The sequence below is a fragment of the Alnus glutinosa genome, chromosome 1, assembly GCF_958979055.1.
Source record: "Alnus glutinosa chromosome 1, dhAlnGlut1.1, whole genome shotgun sequence".
NCBI classification, from domain to species: domain Eukaryota; kingdom Viridiplantae; phylum Streptophyta; class Magnoliopsida; order Fagales; family Betulaceae; genus Alnus; species Alnus glutinosa.
The window spans coordinates 21,652,568-21,676,014 of record NC_084886.1 but is presented as its reverse complement, the minus strand read 5'-3'; the positions used below and the strand labels follow the sequence as shown (position 1 = coordinate 21,676,014).

Sequence of the window (23,447 nt, the reverse complement as noted above, 5' to 3'; positions counted from 1 at the left end):
AGATGATTTTGAAAAGGATCCATTGGGAGGAAAGGAAAAAAGACGTTGTAGAAGAAATTAACTAAGGAAGGGAAGAGGTTGGGGAAAGCAATGGAGTGCGTGAGTTTCCAAGAGTCACAGACTTGTGAGGGTTGAGGAAGAAGAATGTGATTCGTGTGTGAGGTTTCAAGGGGACAGAAGGGTGAGGCGCGAGAAGTGGTAAATAGCTAGCAGGAGCTGGCAAACGCTAGTTTCAATGAATGGGTTCAGTGAATCTGCTGCATTTAGATAAGGGGACATGTGTGGCTTAATGGGTGGAGATACATGCAGATAAGTTAGCTACTAGGCTAACAAGGGTTCTTTAGCACATGGGCTAACGGTGGTGTGTGAATCATAGGCTGGACAACTGTATTTTCAGTTGGGCTACCTGTAATTTCAGTTGGGCTTTAGTTTGTATAAAATGTAACCTTTTGCATTTTGGGTTTTTATTTATTTATTTATTTTTTATTTAGAACCTTAGTATCTTTTTAGTTGTAATCAGTAGTTTTAACTCTTGTAGTTGGAGGTTGGCCCAATCCTTGAAATTGGTCATTTCTTGTAGTTCTTTACCTATTTCTTGTGGTTTCATTACCCATTTTAATACAATCAGTTCCATTCACAATTCATTACAGAAAATATACAGAAAAAGCAACAATTGTGTTACACTTTTCATCTCAAGATCCCTTAAGTACATATTTTTCCTCTCCCTAGATCTCATTGCCACATCCCTATTTCTTAACTACCTCTTCATTTCTCGGAGACCGTGTTGGAGCCAGAAAGTTATTACTGTGGGCCAAATTAAAAATTTAGTAAACATAATTTGAAAAAGAAATGAAGTAATTTATCACACAATATGTGCATCACATAAATTATATCTATAAAAGTCCATAAATATTTGTTAAATTGATATGTTAACAATATAATTTGCCAGCTCTAGTACAAAAAGATGGAAATACAAAAAGTCTAAAATTGTAGTCTATGCTGTTTTAGAGATACAAAGTCATCAAGTATCGAATCTGAATTGAAGTTCTCAACAATTTCGCTTTTAATATAGATAACTAAATTATTTGCAAGAATTTCATCTTCCATTTTGTTCCGTAGTCTTATTTTAACAACATTCATCGTTGTAAATGCTCTTTCGGTAGTTGCTGTAGACATTGGAAGAGTCAAAACAAGACAAATTAGTCTATCAATAAGATGGTATATCTTTAATGATTTGGTCTCTACCAATCATCGAAATTATTAAGAACATAAGGTTCAAAATACATTGACTGAAATATCAAATTAATTTTCTATTGTAAAGAAAAACATTAATAGGATATATATATGCCTTTTAGGCTTATAAGATCTGCAAGTTCTCTCTCAACTTCTTAAAAAGATACATTTTCGGATTTAGAAATGATATTTTTGCATCTCTTAAACATTTCTTGTATATCTCTTTTTTGAATCAACTATTGAATCTATATGACCTATATGTGGGTTCTACAGATCAAATAGTTAATTTTAAAAAGAGATGTACACGAGATAAAAAGAATGTATTTGTATCATGTCTCTTTGGCATTTTATAATATAATGTCTACAAGTAAATGAGTAAATCTGTTTTATAATGTCTTACAAGCCTAAAAGGACCAGTGCAAGGCTGAAACTATGCAAGTTCTTAGACCATCTCTAGAAGGTTAGTAAAATTTCTCATAATAGCCAAATTTGACTATTATTAGGCTTTTTTCCATTTAAAATAGATGAGGCAAGTTATAAATTTTTATTCTAGAATCAAAAGTGAATAGGCTTTGGAATGAAAAAAAAAAAGGAGAAAAAACACTAACGAAAACACAATTTATTAGCTTGTATCCCACTCTATCTCCCCACTTTTCATTGCATTCCGAATGTTTCTCAGCATTCTGAGAGAGATAGAGTGAGCTTGAGAGAGAGAGAGGGAGAGAGAGAGAGAGAGAGCGGAGCGAGAGACCATTAATCGTGTTGTGTATTTGGCGGTTGAAGGCGGTGCGTGGATTGTGTTGTTCCTTCGGCCAACGTGCGACAGAGGAGAGGGAGACGAGTAGCGTGTTAGAACCAGCAAACTACCTGGTTTTGCTGCTCCGGGGAGAATCAAGGTGTATGTAGGTTGAAGCTTGATTGCTTCTATGCCTTTAGAAGGAAAGTAGTCCAAAGAAGAAGGCAATGAGGAATGGTAGAAGAGAAAAGAGAGAGCGACTTGTTAAGGCAAGGGGCAAATTCATGGGAATATCCATGCATTTTATCATCAAATTAATGAATTAATTTCAAGATATAAGGCTTTCCTATTATAATAGGTTGCAAGTCTTTGGTCGTCGGGCAAGGGGTCCCAAAGATCCAGTTTATGAAACTTTGTGTTTGTATCTCTATAACCATATAATATTACATTCCAATTCCTACCCAATGCATTCGAAGGAAAATCCCTAAATTGATGGGTTAGTGTGAGCTTATCCATGTGGTTATGCATATTCGCACATCATTGACAACTCCTTATCAATTTCGATTCATTTCAAGACAAAAAACAATTTAATGTGAAGTACTTATGAAATTAAAGCAAAGTAAATAAAAAGAGCCTTTCTTTCCATTTGGGGATGATTGCTTGTCAGTCGGCCTCCCTTGCCTCTCAATCAAAGGATTGAAAGATACATTTGGTGAGGCATAAGGCCCGTCTTGTTGCCAAACAGGATTCAAGCTCCACAGAGCTAGATGATGCCTGCACCTGCCCAAACGGATATTTGATTCCCAAGAGAGCATCTCCTTTAGCAAGATGAGTGCTCTCATATTCCGACTTCTCCAGGGCCTTTGGTATCATAGTCGAGAAGCCACTAGACTTTAAGCCTATCAAACCAAAGACAAGATGCTGATCTGGCTTTTCTAGGTCACTTTGCGAAGATGAAGCATAAACTGTCTCATAGGTGTGAAGTAGGAGAGAAAGGGTTTTATAATTAGAGTTTTGAATAAGACGTCCTTTTAATTTTTTACTTTTTTTTTCTCCTACGGTAGAAGGACTAATCGGTTATTTCTTTTAGCATCCTAAACATAGGATACCAGCTAAAGTCCATAAATGACTGCTTAGTGATAAAGGAGGTAAGGGTTTATAGACAACTAATTGGTTTGCCTATAAGTAATTCTGCCATAAGTAACCCCATATTTTGTTGAGTGGGGTTCAATTGTGGCTCTAGTATATGGTCAAATGAATGAACTGCTTGGAGCTTGTTTGAGAGTTGGCCGCTTAGCGTACCAACCCAATTCCAACAATGCACTCTTCTGACAGAGACAGTGGAACTGCCCAGCCATTTTAATTTCCCTTTTACAGAAAAAAAATCCCATTATTTGCTCATTCTTCATCGAATCATATGGATTGATCTAGCAATGATAAAATTTATATTTTGTTTACTGAGTCACGTGAAATAAAAAAAAAATGCATCAAATTGAAACAAATCAAGCAAATCACCCCGAATCATAGAACTAATTGACTTACTAAATGGGTTAGAAATAATCTCGAATACTTTGAGGACATATTTGTTGTGAGAGAGTTGGGTAATACGGATTTCTATAAATTCAATTAAATTTTCAAAAAGAAAATAGGAGATTATCATATTTTATAATAATCAGAATTTTTAAATTACAATCAAAACGAACAGAATTGAAAAAAAAAAAATACATAGTGATCAATCAACGAAAGAGAAAGATAAAGAAACACCTTTAGGAAGTTGCAATAATAAGAAAGTTTAAATTACAATGAAAACGTAAAGAATCGAACAAAATCATGTGAAGAAATTGATAAGAGAGAAAGTGAGAGAAGCACCTTTAGGAATCTGAATGGAGGGAAAAAAATTATATGTTTGAGGAGACAGTGACAAAGAAACATAGAACTAAGAAATTTGGTGGCTTGGACTTCGGTTTTGCGCTCTTTGCTGGAGGAAGCATTTGTTTGAAACATATTATTTGGTGGATAGGGGAGACAAAGGAAACCTAATGGAAGCGAGATAGACTAAACGCTTGTCTAGTCTCACTTAAGAGTATCCCCAACAAGATCTCTAAACTTTAATCAATTTTTAGCTAAAAAATCTACTTTTGTTATTTTAACAACTACTTTTAAGAAACTTTATACACTAAACTCTCTAAATATTTCTATATTTTAACTAAATATTATTTTTTTATTGGTTTTAAGCAACTACTCCTAACCACTTTAACTGCTATGAAATAAACAACCAAATGGCTTTGCCTAAAAAAGCAACAGATAAAACCGTTGCTTTTGACAAGTGAATTTTGGGATTGAGATCTGGAGATGATATCCCTTGATTTGTGGGATTGAGATATGGAGCAGCTTTGATTTTGTTTGACTGAGTTGGTGATACGTGTATTGTAATACATCCTCCATCAAGAACCAAGCAGATATGTTCTGCATTAAATGTTCTACAGAATGCTTGTTGAAGACTTTAACAAACTAGAATTTTCACAACACAACTCATCCAACCAAATTAGAGAAAACCCAAGCATATTCTGCCATGGTTCAAACCCCTCATAAATTAGCACCTTCAACCAAAATCTCTAAATCTGTAAAGTTCAAACATCACCCCAAAGACCCAATCAACCCTCATCATAAACGAATAGCGAAAGCCCTAAAAACCCAAGCAAAACCCACAATCAGGTTTAACCTAAATTTGAACCTAAATAAAAATCTCTCTAATTATCATGATTTCGAGCTTCAAATCCAATTGGCATAATGAAATTCATAAGAAAAGGCTAGAGATTTTACCTCATTACAACCTATGTAATCAGTAGTTATTTCTCTGTAAATGAGGCTAGAGATTTACCTCACTATAACAAATAGAGAAGAAAAAGACCCTAGTTGTCCTAAATAAGTAATTAGAGAAATAACTCTGAAAGACTTAAATTTAATTGATATTTCAAAGCTGAATTGTTCCATTGAGTGTATATCCCTTATATAGGAAAAAAAAAACTAAACAAATCCTAACTGGAAAAGAAAAAACCTAATCCTTAATTGAAAATGAAAACCCAATCCTTATTGATTGAGAAAACTAAAACACACATGCATAATTGGAAAAGGAATACCTAATCCTAATGGGAAAGGAAAACTAAAACACATATTCATAAATAAAATAACTAAGATTGGTCTTCTCTTGCATCAGTCTTCCCGGGTTAGAAAGAATTTGTCCTTGAGTTCAAGTCGTCTTTGTCAGCATTACAAAACATGGAGTCAAGTGCTTCACGTTGAACACATCAAATGTCTTTAAATGACTTGAAAGATGTAGTCGATATGCATTATTATTTATCTTCTGTAGAATCTCACAAGGTCCAATCTTCTTCTCCCGTAGCTTGTTATACTCACTGAAGGGGAAGCAATCACGTGTGAGTACAACCCAAACCTAATTACCAACCTCAAAAGTTACCTTGTGTTTGTGGCTATCCGAATGTGCTTCGTATGTGGCATTGCTATCTTCTATTGCTTTCTTGACCTAGTCATGAAGTCCTCGGAGATAATCTGCCAGCTCATCAACCTCAATTATACTCAATCTACTAATACAGGGAATGGTTGCTGAAAAATAAAGACTTCTAATTAACGTGTGTGTGTGATCAATTGTGCAACAAAATATTAAATACGGAATCTAAAAGAGACAAATATTTTGTTGACGACGTGGAAACTCTTATTAAGAGAAAAACCATTCCGGGGATGCTAAACCCAAGAAATTCACTATTAAGAAGACAAAGTTAGTTACAATGCAGTAATACTTACATAATCCGATGCAGTAGTTGTACCTCTAACTCTAACACGTACCTATACGTGAAAGCTTCCCAATCAGACCTCATGTCTGAAGAGGTCTTCAATGAACTCCTTTAGCTTAAGGCTTCTCCCTAAGTTAGACTTCAATTGATCAAATCACACAACATAAAAATTTTAAGAGAGCTAGCAAATTTAACAATCTTTGCCTAAACATCTTCAGATCTTCTCCTAGAACAATAGAATTCACTACCGAATTCTTACAAAAAACGCAGCCTATGAGCCTCTTTAAATAGGCTTCAAAAATTCTAATTTTACTCAAACTCAGATTTGCTTAGGCGGTGTCCGGACTTGGCTTCTGGCGTCTAGATCTACAACTAAAACTTCAAGTAAACTCTGAAGCGCGTTCGGACTTGCAACCCTACGGTTTGGATGGTTGCATAAAGTACTTCCAGCATCTGCAGTCAACACATTTGCGTCTGGACCTTCATGCAGAATTTTGCTCTCTGTGGCTCGCGTTTGCTAGTCCGTCCAGACTCCTTCCGGACTTTTCCTCTCTAACTTCAACATCTGCTGGGCCGTCCGGAACTTCATAGGACTTTTGCTCTCGGTGTTGAGCATCCGGACTCTATCATCTGGGCATTCGAACGGGCTGTAAGAAAAACCAACTTTCTGAGTTGTAAAGTCTCAAGAATATTTCTTTCAACAGGAAATTGTTTTCTTAGGGATATTCTGTGCAGATATCATGTCTTGATCATTCCATTCCATATTTGGAATTAATATTCTGCAATATTTTTCTGGAAGACTCTGAATTACAGTGTCACTGTTATAGCAGTCTTTGAAATGGAAGTCCTTGTTATGGAAGCGTTTTTGTCAACCAGAATGTAGCTAATAAAAATAAACCAACAGTTGCCAAGTCGAGTAATCTTGACGGATTCTGCCCCATACACAATCTCAAAATGGGCTCAGCTGAGTCGTTCTAATCTTGGACTGGTTGTAAGCATACTATGCCTATGATAAAGCCAGGTAGGTCCCACTGCTTCGTCTTATTTTCCGCTGAACTTCTCAAAAGATTTTTCAAGTTTTAACACCTTCTTTTCCCATTTCAAATATCCATAAACAGAATGTCCAAAACAATGGCATTCAGTGCATGTCATTGAAATCTATGGGTATTCAACTACAACAATAATTTTTTTCCACCTCCTACATCCAATTCAATCTCCTTAGGGAATTCTGAGTCTACGTTCATTTCAACTAGAACTCTCACATACCCCAGTCTCATCTGTAATCTGCATATAACGGTTTTCTTATCCCACTTGCCATATGACTCAAACAAATAAGAATCCAAAATTTTACGCGCAAATCAATCAATTTTATCCAAATTGCATGGTATTGAAGATAAAGTAAGCTTCATAAATTCAATTATATTACTAAATTTAGACACGTGACCTCAATAGTACCATAACAAGAATATACCTTCGTCTTATCTAGAAATATCAATTGCACATCATGTAAAAAAATAGCTTCATGGCTTAAATAAAACAACAAAAAAAATATGTATATATTGAAGTTTGGAAGTTTCTCTGAAGATATTTCCCTTCCCAAGATATTTGAACATGGAATTGTAGGGTTCCGTTTTATTGGGTGAATCTTATCTTTCCAACTTGTTTTCTTGGTCCAAAACTCGCGTCCACAAAAACTTTGAACCAAAGCAAGAGAGCACTAACTTGAACGGAAAAAATGGCTTCCACTTCGACACTGTCAATACATTTGCAAGGCAATGTCCGAAAAACAAGTTTTCCGTCATCTTCCGCAACAAGGCCTTTCCACACAAATCATCTTAATTTTTCACTTTCACTGCCTTTAGCAAAAGTTACATGTGTAAATTCTTCTAGCACTGCAAAGTATAATGAAGTTGTGGCGGATGAAGAAGTGGACAGGATTAGGAGGCTCCAGAACGGGTCCGATGTTCGTGGGGTGGCGTTGGAAGGTGAGAAGGGTCGAACAGTGGACCTTACACCACCGGCTGTGGAAGCCATTGCAGAGAGCTTCGGTGAATGGGTTATCAATGGCTTGGAGAAGGAAAGAGGAGTACCTGCTGAAGATGTTAGGGTTTCTCTGGGCAGGGATCCCCGAATATCCGGACCATCTTTGAGTGTAGCAGTGTTTTCAGGTCTTTCTCGTGCTGGTTGTTCAGTGTTTGATATAGGGCTTGCGACTACTCCAGCTTGTTTCATGAGTACATTGTTGCCTGCTTTTGCTTACGATGCTTCCATAATGGTAGCGTTGCCCACCTTTACAAAAACTTTTTTTCTTTTACAAACGGGGTATCTCGGACTTCACACCAACTAGATTGGTGGGACACGGTGCAAAACGCCCCTTTCACAAGGATCGGGTAAAGCTCAAGCTTTTGCTCGCGGGTGTGGCCCCAACAAATTATTTACACTTAAAAGGGGTTAAACTTTAGATCTGATGTTTCATGAGACGCCAGGTCAAGACTTGCTACCCGAGCTAACCTTCTCGGTTCACCTTAATTTACTAAAACTTTTGAATTCCTATGGGTTTTAGTAACAAGAAATTTAGTCTCTACTCATCACACTCATATATTTTCCATACCAACTTTTAAGATTGTTCCACAAAGCTGATCAGTTGATAAGAATAGGTTATAACACATATGTAGAGGCAACCAATTGAGATTTTTGAAGAGTACTTGAAATTAATTGCTGTGATTTCAGATGACGGCATCTCACTTACCCTACACCCGTAATGGTCTCAAATTTTTCACTAAAAAAGGGGGGCTGAGCTCGCCGGAAGTGGAGGAAATATGCGACAAAGCTGCCCGGAAGTATGCAAATAGGCTCACAAAACTCTCAACCATGCTGACCAATCCTCCAACAAGAGTTGATTTCATGAGCAGTTATGCGAAGCACCTCCGGGACATCATCAAGGAGAGAGTCAACCATCCCTTGCACTACGACACTCCACTGCAAGGATTTCAGGTACCTCTCTCATATTCTGTTTTGTTCCTATATGTATGTAGATTAATTCGTTTGTTTGTTTCTGTTCTGTTTTCTTTTTGTGTTAGACCATGCACGTGACTGCATATGTGGAAAATCTTTCCAATTCGCGAAAATTGCACGTCCACAAGCTTGTGTTTCAATAGCCTTATCCCATAATTTTGGCTCTCCAAAATCTCTGCCCATAATTAATCTGCATATGTGCTAGTTAACTTCTTTAGGTATTATACTCCCTGTGTTGTTCATTCTTCAGGTATATATATACACTCTGTCTGTGTATGTTTTTGCCTATTCGGATGGGTTTACAGTAAATATTGAGCCTTTATCCTACTCCCATGAAGAAAGTATACTGGCAGTCCGAGAATTGAAGGGGGGAGGGATGTGTAACGTTCAAGCAATTATTTAATGAGTTTATTGTGATTAAATAAAAATAAGATAGATTAGTGTGCTCAAATCACACTTGAAGATTTACTGGATAGAGTTTATTAAGTTTTTATTGAGAATTAATTACACCAAGTCTATTTAGTATGATAAAATTAAATAAAACAAGTTGTTTTAACATTATATTATGGGCTTGTATGGCTTGTAAATAGTAGTCCAGGAGAAAATAAGCGACATTGTTGGCTCAAACATCAATACCATTGTAGCCCAGCCACTTCACTCTTACATCCAATTAAGCTAGGGGCATTTCTGTCATTCCTCACCAAAACACAAGGCACAAATGCTCCATCTTTTTAGGAATTAGGATTCTCCGAATTATTTGACTGAAGTTTAAAGAATTTGGATAGGTGATTGTGAGAGATCACTTATGAGATCTACCTCATGACCAAATAAAAATTGAACTGCCCAATTATTTATCCGGTTAGGTAGATCTCATAAGTGGTCTATCATGCACAATCACTTAACAAGATTCTTTCAAATTCGGACAAATAATTTGAGAGAATCTTGATCTCTCTTTGATTTGGGTAAAAAATAGTTAACCTTAATTTCTCCCTATTATAGCATAAACAATTCTATACTCAAGCTTTAAACAACCAAAATTTATCATGAGTAACAATCTAAATCTATCGATTAAAAATTAGGCATGAGCAATAGCCTCCAAGAGCAACCTAAAAGAATTTTTAATTAGGCAAAGGCATCAATGTAAAAGCTGAAATGGCACAGTTATAACATAACGTCCGGTTCTATTTTAATAGTTGTTTGAGTTGAAAATTGAAAAATATAAAAAAAAAAAATTATCTTTTGTTAATACTGATCGAATGCAGACTAATTTTATTTTTTATCTATTAATTTAATCTTCAATGTTAATATACTTTTTATTCATACTCTGACCCGTATCTTAATCTATTTTTATTCATGCTTTGGTCGGTTCCAGTAAAAACTTCTAGCTCCACTGCACTATTTTTGATTTCATTGCATATATCCACCGAAATTTGCAGATAATTGTGAATGCTGGGAATGGATCGGGTGGCTTCTTCACGTGGGATGTCCTAGACAAGCTTGGAGCAGACACCTTCGGCTCTTTACACCTCAATCCAGACGGAATGTTCCCCAACCATATTCCCAACCCAGAAGACAAAGCTGCCATGGCGCTGACCCGAGCTGCAGTGTTAGAGAACTCCGCTGATCTTGGAATTGTTTTTGACACTGATGTCGACCGAAGTGGCGTTGTCGATAACGAAGGCAACCCAATCAATGGGGATAAGCTCATTGCGCTCATGGCGGCCATCGTTCTGAGGGAGCACCCCGGAACAAACATAGTGACCGACGCTCGTACAAGTCTGGCTCTTACAAAATATATTACCGACAGAGGGGGTCATCATTGCTTGTATCGTGTTGGTTACCGGAATGTTATCGATAAGGGAGTTCAATTGAACGACGATGGTATTGAAACGCATCTGATGATGGAAACATCCGGCCATGGTGCGCTTAAAGAGAATCATTTCCTTGATGACGGTTAGTTTTCTAGTTTATGCATCTTTTGCTTCTGATTTCCATTTTCTATATATATATATAATGTTTTAAATTGAAGGTTTTCAACAGCCGTGAAAGAAGAGAGTCCTGCATTAAAAAAAAAAAAAGAGTCAAATTGACATTTTTAGGTTTAACTAATAGTCTAATACCAAGATATTGCTTTAAAGTAATGTTTGAGTGTATCCACTTGTTTGGGTGGATCTATTATGGTGCAAAATAGTTAGTGGCACCTTTATGGCACACTTGACGCTTGATCATACGATTAGATCGGGACTTTTAGTAAAGTCAATGTTAATTAAGAATGAATTGAGTTTGATATGATGGTTAAGATTAAGTAATAGTTACTAATGATTAGAATTTACTAAATAATGGTTAGTTATAATTTTAATTTGAGGACCCATAAAAATTCCTCTCTGAATTTTTTTTTGTGTTCTTAAAATTCAAGTCTCTCTATCTAGATAGAATAGAAACTTTGAGGGTGTTAACCAAACTCTTTAGGAGAAATATTTGCTCTAATCTAGTACGTGCATATACCAATTCGTCAAAATTGGTGAGGGCAAACAATTTCTTAAAGAAAATGACTCAATAACGTACGCACTCTGGAAGCATTCGTTAATATATTGCCTGTTTTATCCTTATTTACTAACAAAATCTTCTATTAATCTGTACGTTGTCTATAGGGGCTTACATGGTGGTAAAAATCATCATTGAAATGGTGCGGATGAAGCTTGCAGGATCGGATGAAGGGGTAGGTAGTCTCATAAAAGATCTTGAAGAACCTTTGGAATCGATAGATCTGAGAATGAACATCATCTCCGAGCCTCGACACGCAAAGGCGAAAGCTGTTGAGGCAATAGATACATTTAGAAGCTACATTGAGGTACTTACAAAATTTACCACAAACTTCAAACTTTCAATTGATGGTAATCATTATCCAATAAACACGGAGGCTTTTAATTAATTTCAGTAAATTATCATTTACTTATAGGAAGGTCGGCTTCAAGGGTGGGAACTGGACTCCTGTGGAGACTGTTGGGTGAGCGAGGGATGCCTTGTGGACTCTAATGACACACCAGCTTCCATTGATGCTCACATGTACAGGTGCCACCGAAAAACAAAATGCTGCAAATCTCAGTATTTAATTGTATATTTTAGTTTTTAATTGAAAGTCTTATAATGCTGCAAATTTAGGGTTAGAGTAATTTCTGATGAGCATGGAGAACATGGATGGGTTCACCTTCGGCAGAGTATTCACAACCCAAATATTGCTGTAAATATGCAGTCCTTGGTCAGCGGTGGCTGCCAATCCATGACAAGAGTTCTAAGAGATAAGTAAGTCATATCGAGCGTGCCCATCATTTTCCACACAAATATTTATTTATGTTTGATGCTATTTATATTTAGTAGACTTATCTACAACTACCGTATAACTGAATGACATGATAGTAAGACTCAGCTCTTAAATTTTTTATTGGCACATCATCCAGTTATATAAGAGTCTACTAAATAGAATTACTTTTTATTAAATTATGATTTGATATATAATTTATGGTTTTGGAACATTGTAGGTTTCTCGTGGCAAGTGGAATGGATAGAATCCTTGACATTAGTCAGATTGACAAGTTTGCAAAAAGCGGGCGTATAGACTAATTAAGTCGTTGCAAGCTCCTCTAAAAGTAGGTAAAATGAGGTTAAGGATAAAAGAATTGACAACAATTAATTAATTGATGTATCTGCCATATAAGTTTTACTAGAATAGTGTACAGTTCGGGTGTGCATATACCATTGTTCTTTTAATTTCCTAATAACAAAGTAGGCCTTGTATGAGTGAAATTGCTATAAATTTTTCGAACTTTTTTGGAGGTTGTTTTCCTAAGATAGACTTATGAATACAAGTCTTTAATTCATCATTTTATATGCAATAATTTCAACATTGTGTGATTCAACATCATAATCAAATTGATATGAGCCCTGTCAACAGTTGCATTAATGGCTAAACGTTAATTTTCGAAACAAAATGGACATCCAGAGATGATAATTAAAGAAATTGAGGATAAGAATCTACATCTATTTTTGACCTACATTTGAATTATATATATAGTCTTTGTTAAGTTTTATTTTGTGATACAAAGCTACTAATTCAACGTTTAGCCAACCTAACGGTCGGGGTTTCTGACGCCCTAAAAAGCTTTCAAGCCTTTACTACTATGCATGCTCTAAAATCTCATAGCATTATGATCAGAACCAATAGAAAGAGAAATAATTAGAACAACTTGAGTGCGCCAGACAAGATAGTTCTTTCGGTCAAGTTTGACATGTATAGTGTGATTGAGAGATTGCAAAGAGGTAGTGGCTGATGGAAGAGATCGAGTGGGGGAAGTTGGTGGAATCGGATGAACTGGTGGAAGGAGAAGACGCCATAAGGATCAGACCTTGGTCTTATTATTGCTCTGATACCATATTAACAAAGATGATCTCACAGTAATTGTTGTAATCAGCCCACTGGTTCATTGGGTACTGTTGCTTTGTAGTTTGTATTTATACAGTGTACAGAGATTAATAGTCTTGAAAGGAAATGTACAATTTGTATGGAAAGTAAATCGTTCCAATTCTAAATTACAAACAAGTATGGAAGTAACAACACATAAGGAAAAATATAAAGCACTGAATGCAGGATCCATTGCAGTCAACGATTTTCCTCAACTTGGACAGCGCACACAGTGTCTTCGGTTGTCTCCTTATTTGTGAGAGATATGACTTGGGGGTGAGAGTGAGGATGACAAACATTATTATCTCCAATACTTTCCACAACAGTGAAGTTACATAAAGATCTGAAGCAGTAGTAATCAATTTGGTAAGGAAAACTACACCTCAACAGCGTCTCTCCGGAACACCGGTACCTCTTTGCCTCTCCCTTGTGCCGTCCCCCAGCGCCTCTCCACCTCTATTTCGGCTTCATTACTCTCCCCTGTGCTTCCCCCGAGCGCATCTTTGCCTCTCTACTGTAGTTTTTCACTGGCATCGAGTAATGCTAGAAGTCTCTTTTGTGTTCCTCCAAACATGATGTAACTTTTAAAATTACCATTTGATTTATAATATATATATTATTATTGAATTTTGATCAAATAATGATTTTAAAAGTCACGTCATATTTAGAGGAACAGATGGAGACTTCTAGCATTACTCTCTCACTGCAACTCTCCCCTAATTAAGTTGAAGAAGACATGCATACACATGCATTTACATATAAAGCTTAAAGTATATATAGCTCTCCATTGCGCCTCTCCACCTCTAATTGTGTTTTGTGGAGTGATGCTTGTTTATGCTTTGGGTTTTTCGTTTTGATTTGGGTTTGTTTGTTTTGTTATTTGATTTTTGATTTTTGATTTTTCGGTTTTTTGTGTTTTTTGGGTGAGTTGTGGTTGTTTGACATGTTTGTGCTTTAATCGAGTTCTGGTTGCTGGGAAAAAAATATGACCGTTGGAAAAATAAACAAAGAAATAATTTTTAAATGGTGTAGAGAAAGAAAAGATATTCTAATGTGGATTGTATTTTTTTTTTTTTTTTTTTATTTTTTTATTTTTTATTTTTTAAAAAAACAGCCTTTTAAGTAAAATAGAAAAATAACCTGTTAGCTAAAATTTAGAGAAAAATATGCGAATGCTCTTATCAGTCTTATAATTCCAACAAATGACAGAACCCTCCTTCCCCATTCACCGTCAGGTATGAAAATTCTTAGAAAAAACTGTTTGGTTACTTAAACCAAAACAATGAGAGTTCATTGTATATATAGCCAAGTCAACTTGAAGCATTTGTACAAAGGTTTGTACAAGAGCTGAGAATTGTTACTACAAGAAGCTAAGAATCAAGGGGATTAACATGATCAGTAAAAGAGGAAAACCAAAGCAGGAAATTTGAGAAGACTCCTCTTGAGGCTTGTCTTAGGCACACGGCTGTGAAGAGTGCAGAAGAGTTGAATGTAGGGGCAAGAACTAAATGCAGGGGCTGCTACAGCTACAGCTACAGCTGTTTGCGGAAAACATGGACACATGTTTTCTGTCAAAGGCTGCTGTCAGTTGGTGCTTTGTTGACTTGGATTTGTTGCATGAGAAGCTGAATACGTGGAGGATGCAGGATGACTTTGTGGGGATTGCAGGTGAGTTTGTGGAGGCTGCTGATTTGCTGCATGTGGAGGCTGTTGATTTGTTGCATGAATTGAGGAACACATGGAAGAGGCTAAAGAGGCTGAATTCACTTTAACAAGGTAAATCAACACTCAGTATTTTGTCAGGGCTGTAGGGCCTTGCCTATGAGGTGCGTCTGCATATATTAATCTTATGAAAACATATTGCTGGAGCTTTGATTTCTACATCTCTCTCTACCTTCCCACATGGTGATATTTTATTCATCTTCTTAAACGGCATTTAGGAGTATGTTTATTAAAATTTAAGAAACATTTTTTCTATTTTCAAAAATGGAAATGCACTTTTCTCAAAACGTTTAACAAACATTCACTTTTCAAACACACGAAACACATAAAATTTTCAAAAAACGAAGATAAAACACTATAGGCTTTTAAGAAAACTTTTCATTCCTTCTTATATGAATAGTTTTAGAAAAAAGAATGTGCTTATTTTTGGCTCGGGTAAATTCAGACTTATTATATTACTTGAAAAAATAATAATAAATAAAGAAATAAGAGAGGTAACCGCATAACCTGTTAGGAAATAAGTCCTATTTCCCATGACCCGTGAGATGCGAAAAATAAGAAGATAAGAAAAAATTAGAACAATCACACAGGACACCAAGATTTAAGTGGTTCCCTCAAACCGAGGTATATCCATTGTATGAGATGTTGAGAAAATTCACTATTAAAATAGTTGCAAGGAGAAAATCACTCAAAGCTCAGAGTCCCAATACACTAAGATCTCCCTCTCACTCAAGAAAAGAAAATAAAAGAAACTCTCTTATTTCTTTTGCTGTACAACAACAAAGGTTATAAACCCTTTTTCTTTTCTTCTTGCTTTACTTTGGATCCTCTTTTTGCTGGGCATTTTTTTTTTTTTTTTTCTTTTCTTTTCTTCGGTGGTCTATTTTTCATCACAGACCGGCACTTCATTTTATAACAAGAGATGATGAAGGAACTTAGTAGACAAACAAACTTCTTGAAGTACAATAAATACTTCTTTCAGAAGTAATGCAATGTGGCCTCACCAATACTTATCCAGCAAGTATACTTCATTACTTCTAGAAGAAGTAAGCTCCATCACAAACTTATCAACTAATTACCGAAGAGGGGGCTCGACCAAGACTTGAAATTCAAGTCAACAATAACAAGCTCTCACTTGACTTGAATTTCATCAAGTCCCAAAGAACAAATTTTCTCAAGACGTCTCCTTCACTTGTCCTCACTCTTGAAGACCAACTGAAGCTGCACACAACTTCAGTTTCTCAATAGATACACATGTTGTCAGCATATCTCCTGGATTCTCAATTCCACAAATCTTCTCAAGCAATAATTATCCACTTTCAAGAAGAGAGTGAATGAAGTGATACATTAACTGAATGTGCTTCGTTCTTGAATGATACGCCGGGTTCTTTGCAAGAAAAATGGCACTCTGACTATCACTGTGTAGAACGCCCTTCTCATTCTTCTTTCCCAACTCATCAAAAAAACTATATAGCCAAACCATCTCCTTCCCAGCTTCTGTCACGGCTACATATTCAGCTTCTGTTGTGGAAGTGGCAACAATTTTCTGCAACTTTGAAACCCAACACACAACTGTACCACCTAGGGTATATATTGAAAAATTAAATGGACTTCTAATTTAACAGTGTGTGTGTGAACAGTGTGCAACAAAATATTAAATGCGGAATTAAAGGAGATAAATATTTTGTGGACGAAGTGGAAACTCAATTAAGAGAAAATCCATTCCGGGGCAGCCAAACCCAGGATATCCATTATTCAGAAGACAAGAGTAGATACAAGATAGTAGCACTCACATATACCCGATGCAGTGGTAACATGTAACCCAGCACGAACGCCTTCCAACCAGGTCTCCTACCTGAAAGGGGTCTTTAATGGATACCTTTACCTTAGGGCCAACCCCTAAGATAGACTTCAGTTGTAGCGCAGCAACAGCACACTTGCAATGGCTTCAGAGGAAACTAATTAGCTCAACAATCTCACAAAAGAATTTCTTTGAGCACTAGTGGAATTCAATACCAAATTCTTACAGTTCTCAATGCCCAGAGGCCTCTATTTATAAGCTGTGGGCTCAAATGAGCGTCAGGCAAAATACAGTTGGTCGCCATCCAGACGGTGGTCATGGCCATCCAGACGGACAACTGTGCGACAAGATTTTTTGAAAAATTCGCTGAGAAATCTTTCCTGTTTAAAAGCCGTGTCCGGACGGTATGGCGCATCGTCTAGACGGTCGCACGTCCGCTGCAAGTAATTTCCATATAAGGCTTCGAGCGTCCGAACCATGGGGGATGAACGTCCGGACGGTTGATCTTCAACACACAATTTCCATATCTGATGAGTGCGCGTCCGGACCATGGCAGGCAGTCGTCCGGACAGTTGAAGTTGAATCGGCAATTTCATTATATGTTGAACGCGCGTCTGGACCGACTGACGTCCGGACGGGGTGTATTTGAATTGTGATTCTTGCCTTAAAGAGACGCGCGTCCGGACGAGATACCACATCGTCCGGATGGTTGAATCAATCTTCTCATGTTTGAACTTGGAAAGAATCTGAAGTTGGTCGAGTGCTGAGAGGCGTCCAAACATGCTGCTGAGTCGTCCGGACAGATGCAAGCTGGATAGAAACTTCTCGACACAGTGGAGGGTCCAGACGGAAATGCAAGTCGTCCGGACGGATGATGCTTGGTCTGTCTGGCATCCGGACGGTATGGCACGTCGTCCAGACGGATGGAACAGTGGACAGATGAGCGTCTGGACGGGATGACACATCGTCCGAACGGTTGACAGGGAACCGGAATTCTTCTGACTTGCAAGTAGTGCAGAGTCTTTTGGAGCACTTCTGAATACTGGAATCCCTGTGATAAATCATCTTTACAAACAAGTGTTTTTGTCCAAAACAGAATGAGGCCAAAAACTAACATATACAAACCCTGTAGTACTGTACTTTTCCTGCTATCAACATTACCTGCTTAGATCAGAATCCACGTAACCCTACAGCTTCAAATCTGAACTTGTGAAGCAAATGGACATATTTGAAGTTCCTTTCAGACATCGCAAAATCCACTTGACTGCCTCCCAATGTTGCTTCCTTAGATTACTCATGTACCTTCTCACAATTCTCATTTCCTTGCACTGTGAATCCCTGTGGCTGCTACATATACATTTATTCTACCAACTCACCATGAAGGAATGCCGCCATCAGTCAATAAAATATGAAACAGGGAGGGTGAATAACCCTGTGGAGGTCTAATATTTTTGAGAAACCTTCTGACAACCACTGTTGGTGTACCCTGCTCAGTTTGTTGATCTGTTGTATCTTCAACTTGTTGATCCTCTTCAGTTTTTGAATTCCTTTTTTGAGCTACGCCTTTAGGAATTCCATCTAGGTTGATAAATTCAAGCTTTTCAGCCTCAGATTCTATACTTGCTGACTCTACACTAGAATCATTTTTATACACAGCATTCTCATTAAAAGCAACATTCCTACTTTTAATGATCTTCCAGTTTTGATCATCCCAAAACCTATATCCGAATGCCTCATCCCCATAGCCAATGAAATAACATTTTCTAGACTTAGCATCTAGTTTACTATGAGCATCAGAATCAATATGGACATATGAAACACAACCAAAAACTTTCAAGTGAGAAAGATTTACCTCCTTTCCACTCCAGACTTCTTCAGGTAGTTTATGGCCCAAAGGAACTGAAGGTCATCTGTTTATTAAGTAACCAGCAGTGCTTACTGCATCAACCCATAAAGTTTTCAACAGTCCAGCATACAGTCTCATACTTCTTGGACGTTTATTGAGAGTTCTGTTCATGCGCTCAGCCACGCCATTCTGTTGTGGCGTTCCCAGAATAGTTTTCTCCATCCTAATCGCGTTCACCACATAGAACTGTTTGAAACTCCCATCTTCATATTCTCCCCCATTGTCTGATCTTAGGCACTTTAATTTGAGATTAGTATCTGTCTCTACCATGACCTTCCACTTCTTAAAAACTTCAAATACATCAGATTTAAGTTTTAAGAAATAAAATCCATACCTTTCTGCTTGAGTCATCAATGAATGTAAGATAGTAATGTGAGCTTCCAAGAGATGCCACTGGAGAAGGACCCCACAAATCCGTGTGTACCACATCCAGCTTCTCTAGCTTAGGTGCTTTGCCAACTTTTACGAAACTCACTTTCTTCTGCTTCCCTAGGATGTAGCTTTCATATATGTCAGACTCAACTGACTTCAGTTCTGGTAGGTTCCGTTTAGAAAACAGTACCTTCATCCCTTTCTCGCTCATATGCCCAAGCCTTAGATGCCACAAGTTTGAATTGACACTAGCATCTAGAACAGGAGCTGTATATCTAATATTTGTAGTCATATAGAGAGTACCTGTTTTGTATCCTTGGGCCAAAATCCTGGCTCCAATGCTGACCTTTCACTTACCGCCATAAAAGTTAATGGAATGTCTTTCATCATCAAGTTTCTCCACTGAGATCAGGTACTTCTTCAGCTCTGGGACATGTTTGACCTTTTGTAGTTTCCATACCGAGTCACTGTGGACTGTTATGTGAACATCACCCATGCCCATAATTTCTAGTGTCGATCCGTCAACCAGGTACGCCTTCTCGAAATCTCCCGCAACATAGTTTTCGAGAATTTCACGGATTGTTGTAGTATGAAATGAGGCTCCTAAGTCCAAAACCCAGGAGTCAAGAGGACTATCAACAGAGAGAAGTAGAGCATTCTGCACTTCTTCTGTCGCCACGACGTTTGCAGAATCATCGTTAGCCTTCTTCTTCTTTAGTTCTTTACAATTCTTCTTGTAATGGCTTGTCTTGCCATAGTTCCAACACTTAGGTTGTCGCCCAAACTTAGATTTGCTTCTGGCCTTTCTGGATTTAGATATGCCTTTCCGAAAGTTCATTTCTTGACCTCTACCCCTTTTTTCAAGGTTTAAGACTGTACCAGAACCGGAGGTTTCACCAGTATCCTTCTTGCGGACCTCCTCACCAAGAACCAAATCCCTGACATCTTCATATCTAAGTTTACTCTTACCAGTAGAGTTACTCATACCTATTCTCACGGCTTCCCAGCTATTTGGCAAAGATGCCAAGATGATCAACGCGCAAATCTCATCATCAAAATCAATTCCACCGAGGATAGTTGATTTATGATGGTGTTGAATTCATTGAGATGTTGTGCCACTGGAGTCCCTTCCGCCATCTTCAGGTTAAACAGTTTCTTCATCAGATGCACCTTGTTGTTAGCCGACGGCTTCTCGTACATGCTTGACAAAGCTGCCATTAGACTTCCTGTGTTTTTCTCCTTTACAATGTTGTGTGCCACTGATTTTGACAATGATGATCTGATAACTACCAGGGCCTTATGATCAAGCAGGGCCCAGTCGTGATCATATATGTCATTAGGCAGTTCTCCCAAATGAGGTTGATAGAGATCCTTCCCATAGAGAATGTCTTCAATCTGCACTTTCCAGCATCCAAAATCTATGCCAATGAATTTTTTGATCCCAATCTTCCCTTCTTCTCCTGCCATCGCTCTCACCCGAACCCAAAATTGGCTCTAATACCAGTTGTTAAGAAATAAGTCATATTTTCCAGGACCCGTGAAATGCAAAAAATAAGAAGACAAGAAAAGATTAGAACAATCACACAATACACCAAAATTTAAGTGGTTCCCTCAAATTGAGGTACATCTACTGTAGAAGATGCAGAGAAAATTCACTATTAAAATAGTTGCAGGGAGAAAATCACTCAAAGCCCAGAGCTCCAATACACCTAGATCTCCCTCTCACTCAAGAAAAGAAAACAAAAGGAACTCTTGTTCCTTTTGTTGTACAGTAACAGAGGTTATAAACCCTTTTTCTTTTCTTTTTGCGTCGGTTTGGATCCTTTTTTTTTTTTTCTTCGGTGGTCTAATTTTCACCACACACTGGTACTTCATTTTATAACAAGAGATGATGAAGGAACTTCGTAGACAAGTAGACTTCTTGAAGAAGTAAAGTAAATACTTCTTTAAGTAGTAATGCGACATGGCCTCACCAATAGGGGTGTGCAAAACCCGCAGCACCTGCCCCAACCCGCAGCACCTGCCCCACCCCGCAGCACCCGCCCCACCCTGCCCCGCAGAGGACCGGATTTTCGAGATTTTTTGCGGGTTAGGATCCTAATTTGAGAAATTTATGCGGGGCGGGGCGGGTTGCGGGTTTAGACTTTTAAAAAACGCGGGTCCCCGCCCCGCCCCGCACAAAGGAGGAGAAAAAAAAAAAAAGAAAAAAGAAAAAAAAAAGGGGGGGAAAGAAAGAAAACTAGAAGGCTAGAAGAGGGAATCTCTCTCTTTCTCTTCATCTTCTTCATTTTTTCCTTTTGTTTTAAATTGTTTTGGTTCACTATTATATTTTTGCATGTTTACTAACCAATGGACTGTTATATTTTTGCATGTTTAGTTGTTTACTAACTAGTGGACTCATTTCATTGTGTGAGAAATACAATTTTTATGGTTCAATTTCATGGGATATTAAAGTGTACACATTTTTATTGTATTGTTATTTGAAATAATCTTTTCATTACTTTTGGAAAAGACAAGAAAATTGATGACATAGAATAGTGAAATATTATAGCTTTTTATTCTTGTCATTTATTCATTATGCTTTGTTGATGAGAGAAAATAGAAATCATGTTTCTTAGAATTTTATCTTATAATTAATAGGACTTTTAGTTTAAAAAGCTAATCCATGAAAAATGTTCTTGAATGGAAATATGAATTTAATTTTTTATTTAAAAAACCAGTATTTTTTTTGAATTTTTTATTTTTTACAAAATAAAATCAAAATTACGTAAATGCCACTCAAAATACCCGCCCCGCCCCGCGCGAACCCGCCCCGCAGTGAACTGCCCCGCACGGTTACTCTTTAATAAGTGTGGTTTGCGGGTTGGAAATTTCCAACCCGCAAAGGTGCGGGGCGGGGCCAAAAAATGCGGAAACCCGCCCCACCTTGCCCCATGCCCACCCCTGCTCACCAATACTTATCCAGCAAGTATACTTCATTACTTCTAGAAGAAGTAAGCTCCATCAAAAACTTAATAACTAATTACCGAAGAGGGGGCTCCACCAAGGCTTGAAATTCAAGTCAACAATAACATAACCAACCTTAACGAAGGAGAGGGATGGCCGTCGACAACTTTTATCCTGGTCCGGGCTAGCCCTATATAGCCACCTGTTCAGATTATAGGTGGACACACCACCACCACTTCATGACAGAAAGGTGGCCGCATGACCACTACTTTAGGTCAGAGGTGGACGTGCGGCCAACTTAATGGGTTAGAGGTGGCAAAGGTCTCCACACGGCCACCCCCTTTCATCGGTGAGGACAGTCACACAATGACCCCTTTAAAGTTATAAGTCTAAATCTACCCAAACAAAAAATAAGCACATTCTTATTTTTGTGATTTTCCCGTTCATGTTTATTTCTCTTTAAAAACACAAATTGCTTTTCAAAATGTGTTAAGGGCTATTTCTTTAGGACTCAAGGAATGCCAGCCCACGTTAAATGCCAGACTAAAAGAGGCCCCAATTCAAAGGAACACCCCAAGCTCACCCTTATAGACCGACAAAATTAAAAGGGCTCACTAGGATTATTTTTCAAAAGGTATTATTGACATTAGACCAACTTGTGTTATTTTTAAGAGGAGGAATGCTAGAGCTACTTCTAGTACTGTTCTTCCTCTATTAAGAGATCACTGTTGCACAGACACCAAGCTGCTGGACAACCATAATCCCACTGAACGAGATTTTATGGGGTTGCTGCTACACGATCGAAAGGCCGCTGAATGACCATGATCCCGCCAAACTGTCACAGGCATTTTACTGAAGGAAGTTGAGAGTGGATTTTACACAGGAACAAAAGTGTGTACAAGCTTGAAGAAGTGAAGTGATAAGGTTGTCGTGCTTGGGCTCCACATGACAGAAAATTGTGGAAGCTTGCTAGATTTGGAAGACAGCTGGAGTTCACTCAAGCGGGTTAAACGGGGGCATTTTGAGCTAAGGGGAACCGGTTGTGTTTTATTAAGTAGAATAAGTCGTTTTACTGTGTTAGGAGAATAAGTCGTTTTGGGGTTGTTTCGTGCGTTTTGTAATAGGTGGAGTAAGGGCAGTATATAACCCCCAGCCAATGAGAATAATAACTAACTTTTGAATTGTATGAACAAGTTTTTGGAGGGAAGGCATCCTCAAAAAAATTGCCTGTTTATGAAATTTTCAATTTGAATCTATCCATTTGAATTTTCTTCACCTTATTCTTCCTAGATCTATTCCAAAACCTAAATCAGAACAGAAAACCTGTTACACAAGCAATGCAAACAAAAGCTTGCAGCCTAGCCAAAGTGCCATTACTAAGGACCCATGACGCAACTAGCTATTAGAAGCCCTCAGTATGGCTAACAAATCACCAATTTCTAGTA

The 23,447-nt window shown here is 37.7% G+C and overlaps 1 protein-coding gene across 1 annotated transcript; it reads left to right on the top strand.

The window, feature by feature from the left end:
* Positions 1–7,386: 7,386 nt before the first annotated feature.
* On the top strand, positions 7,387–12,629 carry LOC133858683 (uncharacterized). Its single transcript, XM_062294156.1, has 7 exons — positions 7,387–8,056; positions 8,512–8,775; positions 10,233–10,749; positions 11,448–11,647; positions 11,756–11,868; positions 11,959–12,099; positions 12,336–12,629. Exons 1-7 carry the CDS (start codon positions 7,517–7,519, stop codon positions 12,415–12,417), a joined length of 1,857 nt encoding a protein of 618 aa, XP_062150140.1. The 5' UTR covers positions 7,387–7,516; the 3' UTR covers positions 12,418–12,629.
* Positions 12,630–23,447: the final 10,818 nt, after the last annotated feature.

Coding starts and splice junctions, on each gene's coding strand:
- LOC133858683 (XM_062294156.1), top strand. CDS start 7,517: ATGGCTTCCACTTCGACACTGTCAATACATTTGCAAGGCAATGTCCGA. Junction 8,057..8,511: donor CTTACGATGCTTCCATAATG/GTAGCGTTGCCC, acceptor CTGTGATTTCAG/ATGACGGCATCTCACTTACC. Junction 10,750..11,447: donor GAATCATTTCCTTGATGACG/GTTAGTTTTCTA, acceptor CGTTGTCTATAG/GGGCTTACATGGTGGTAAAA.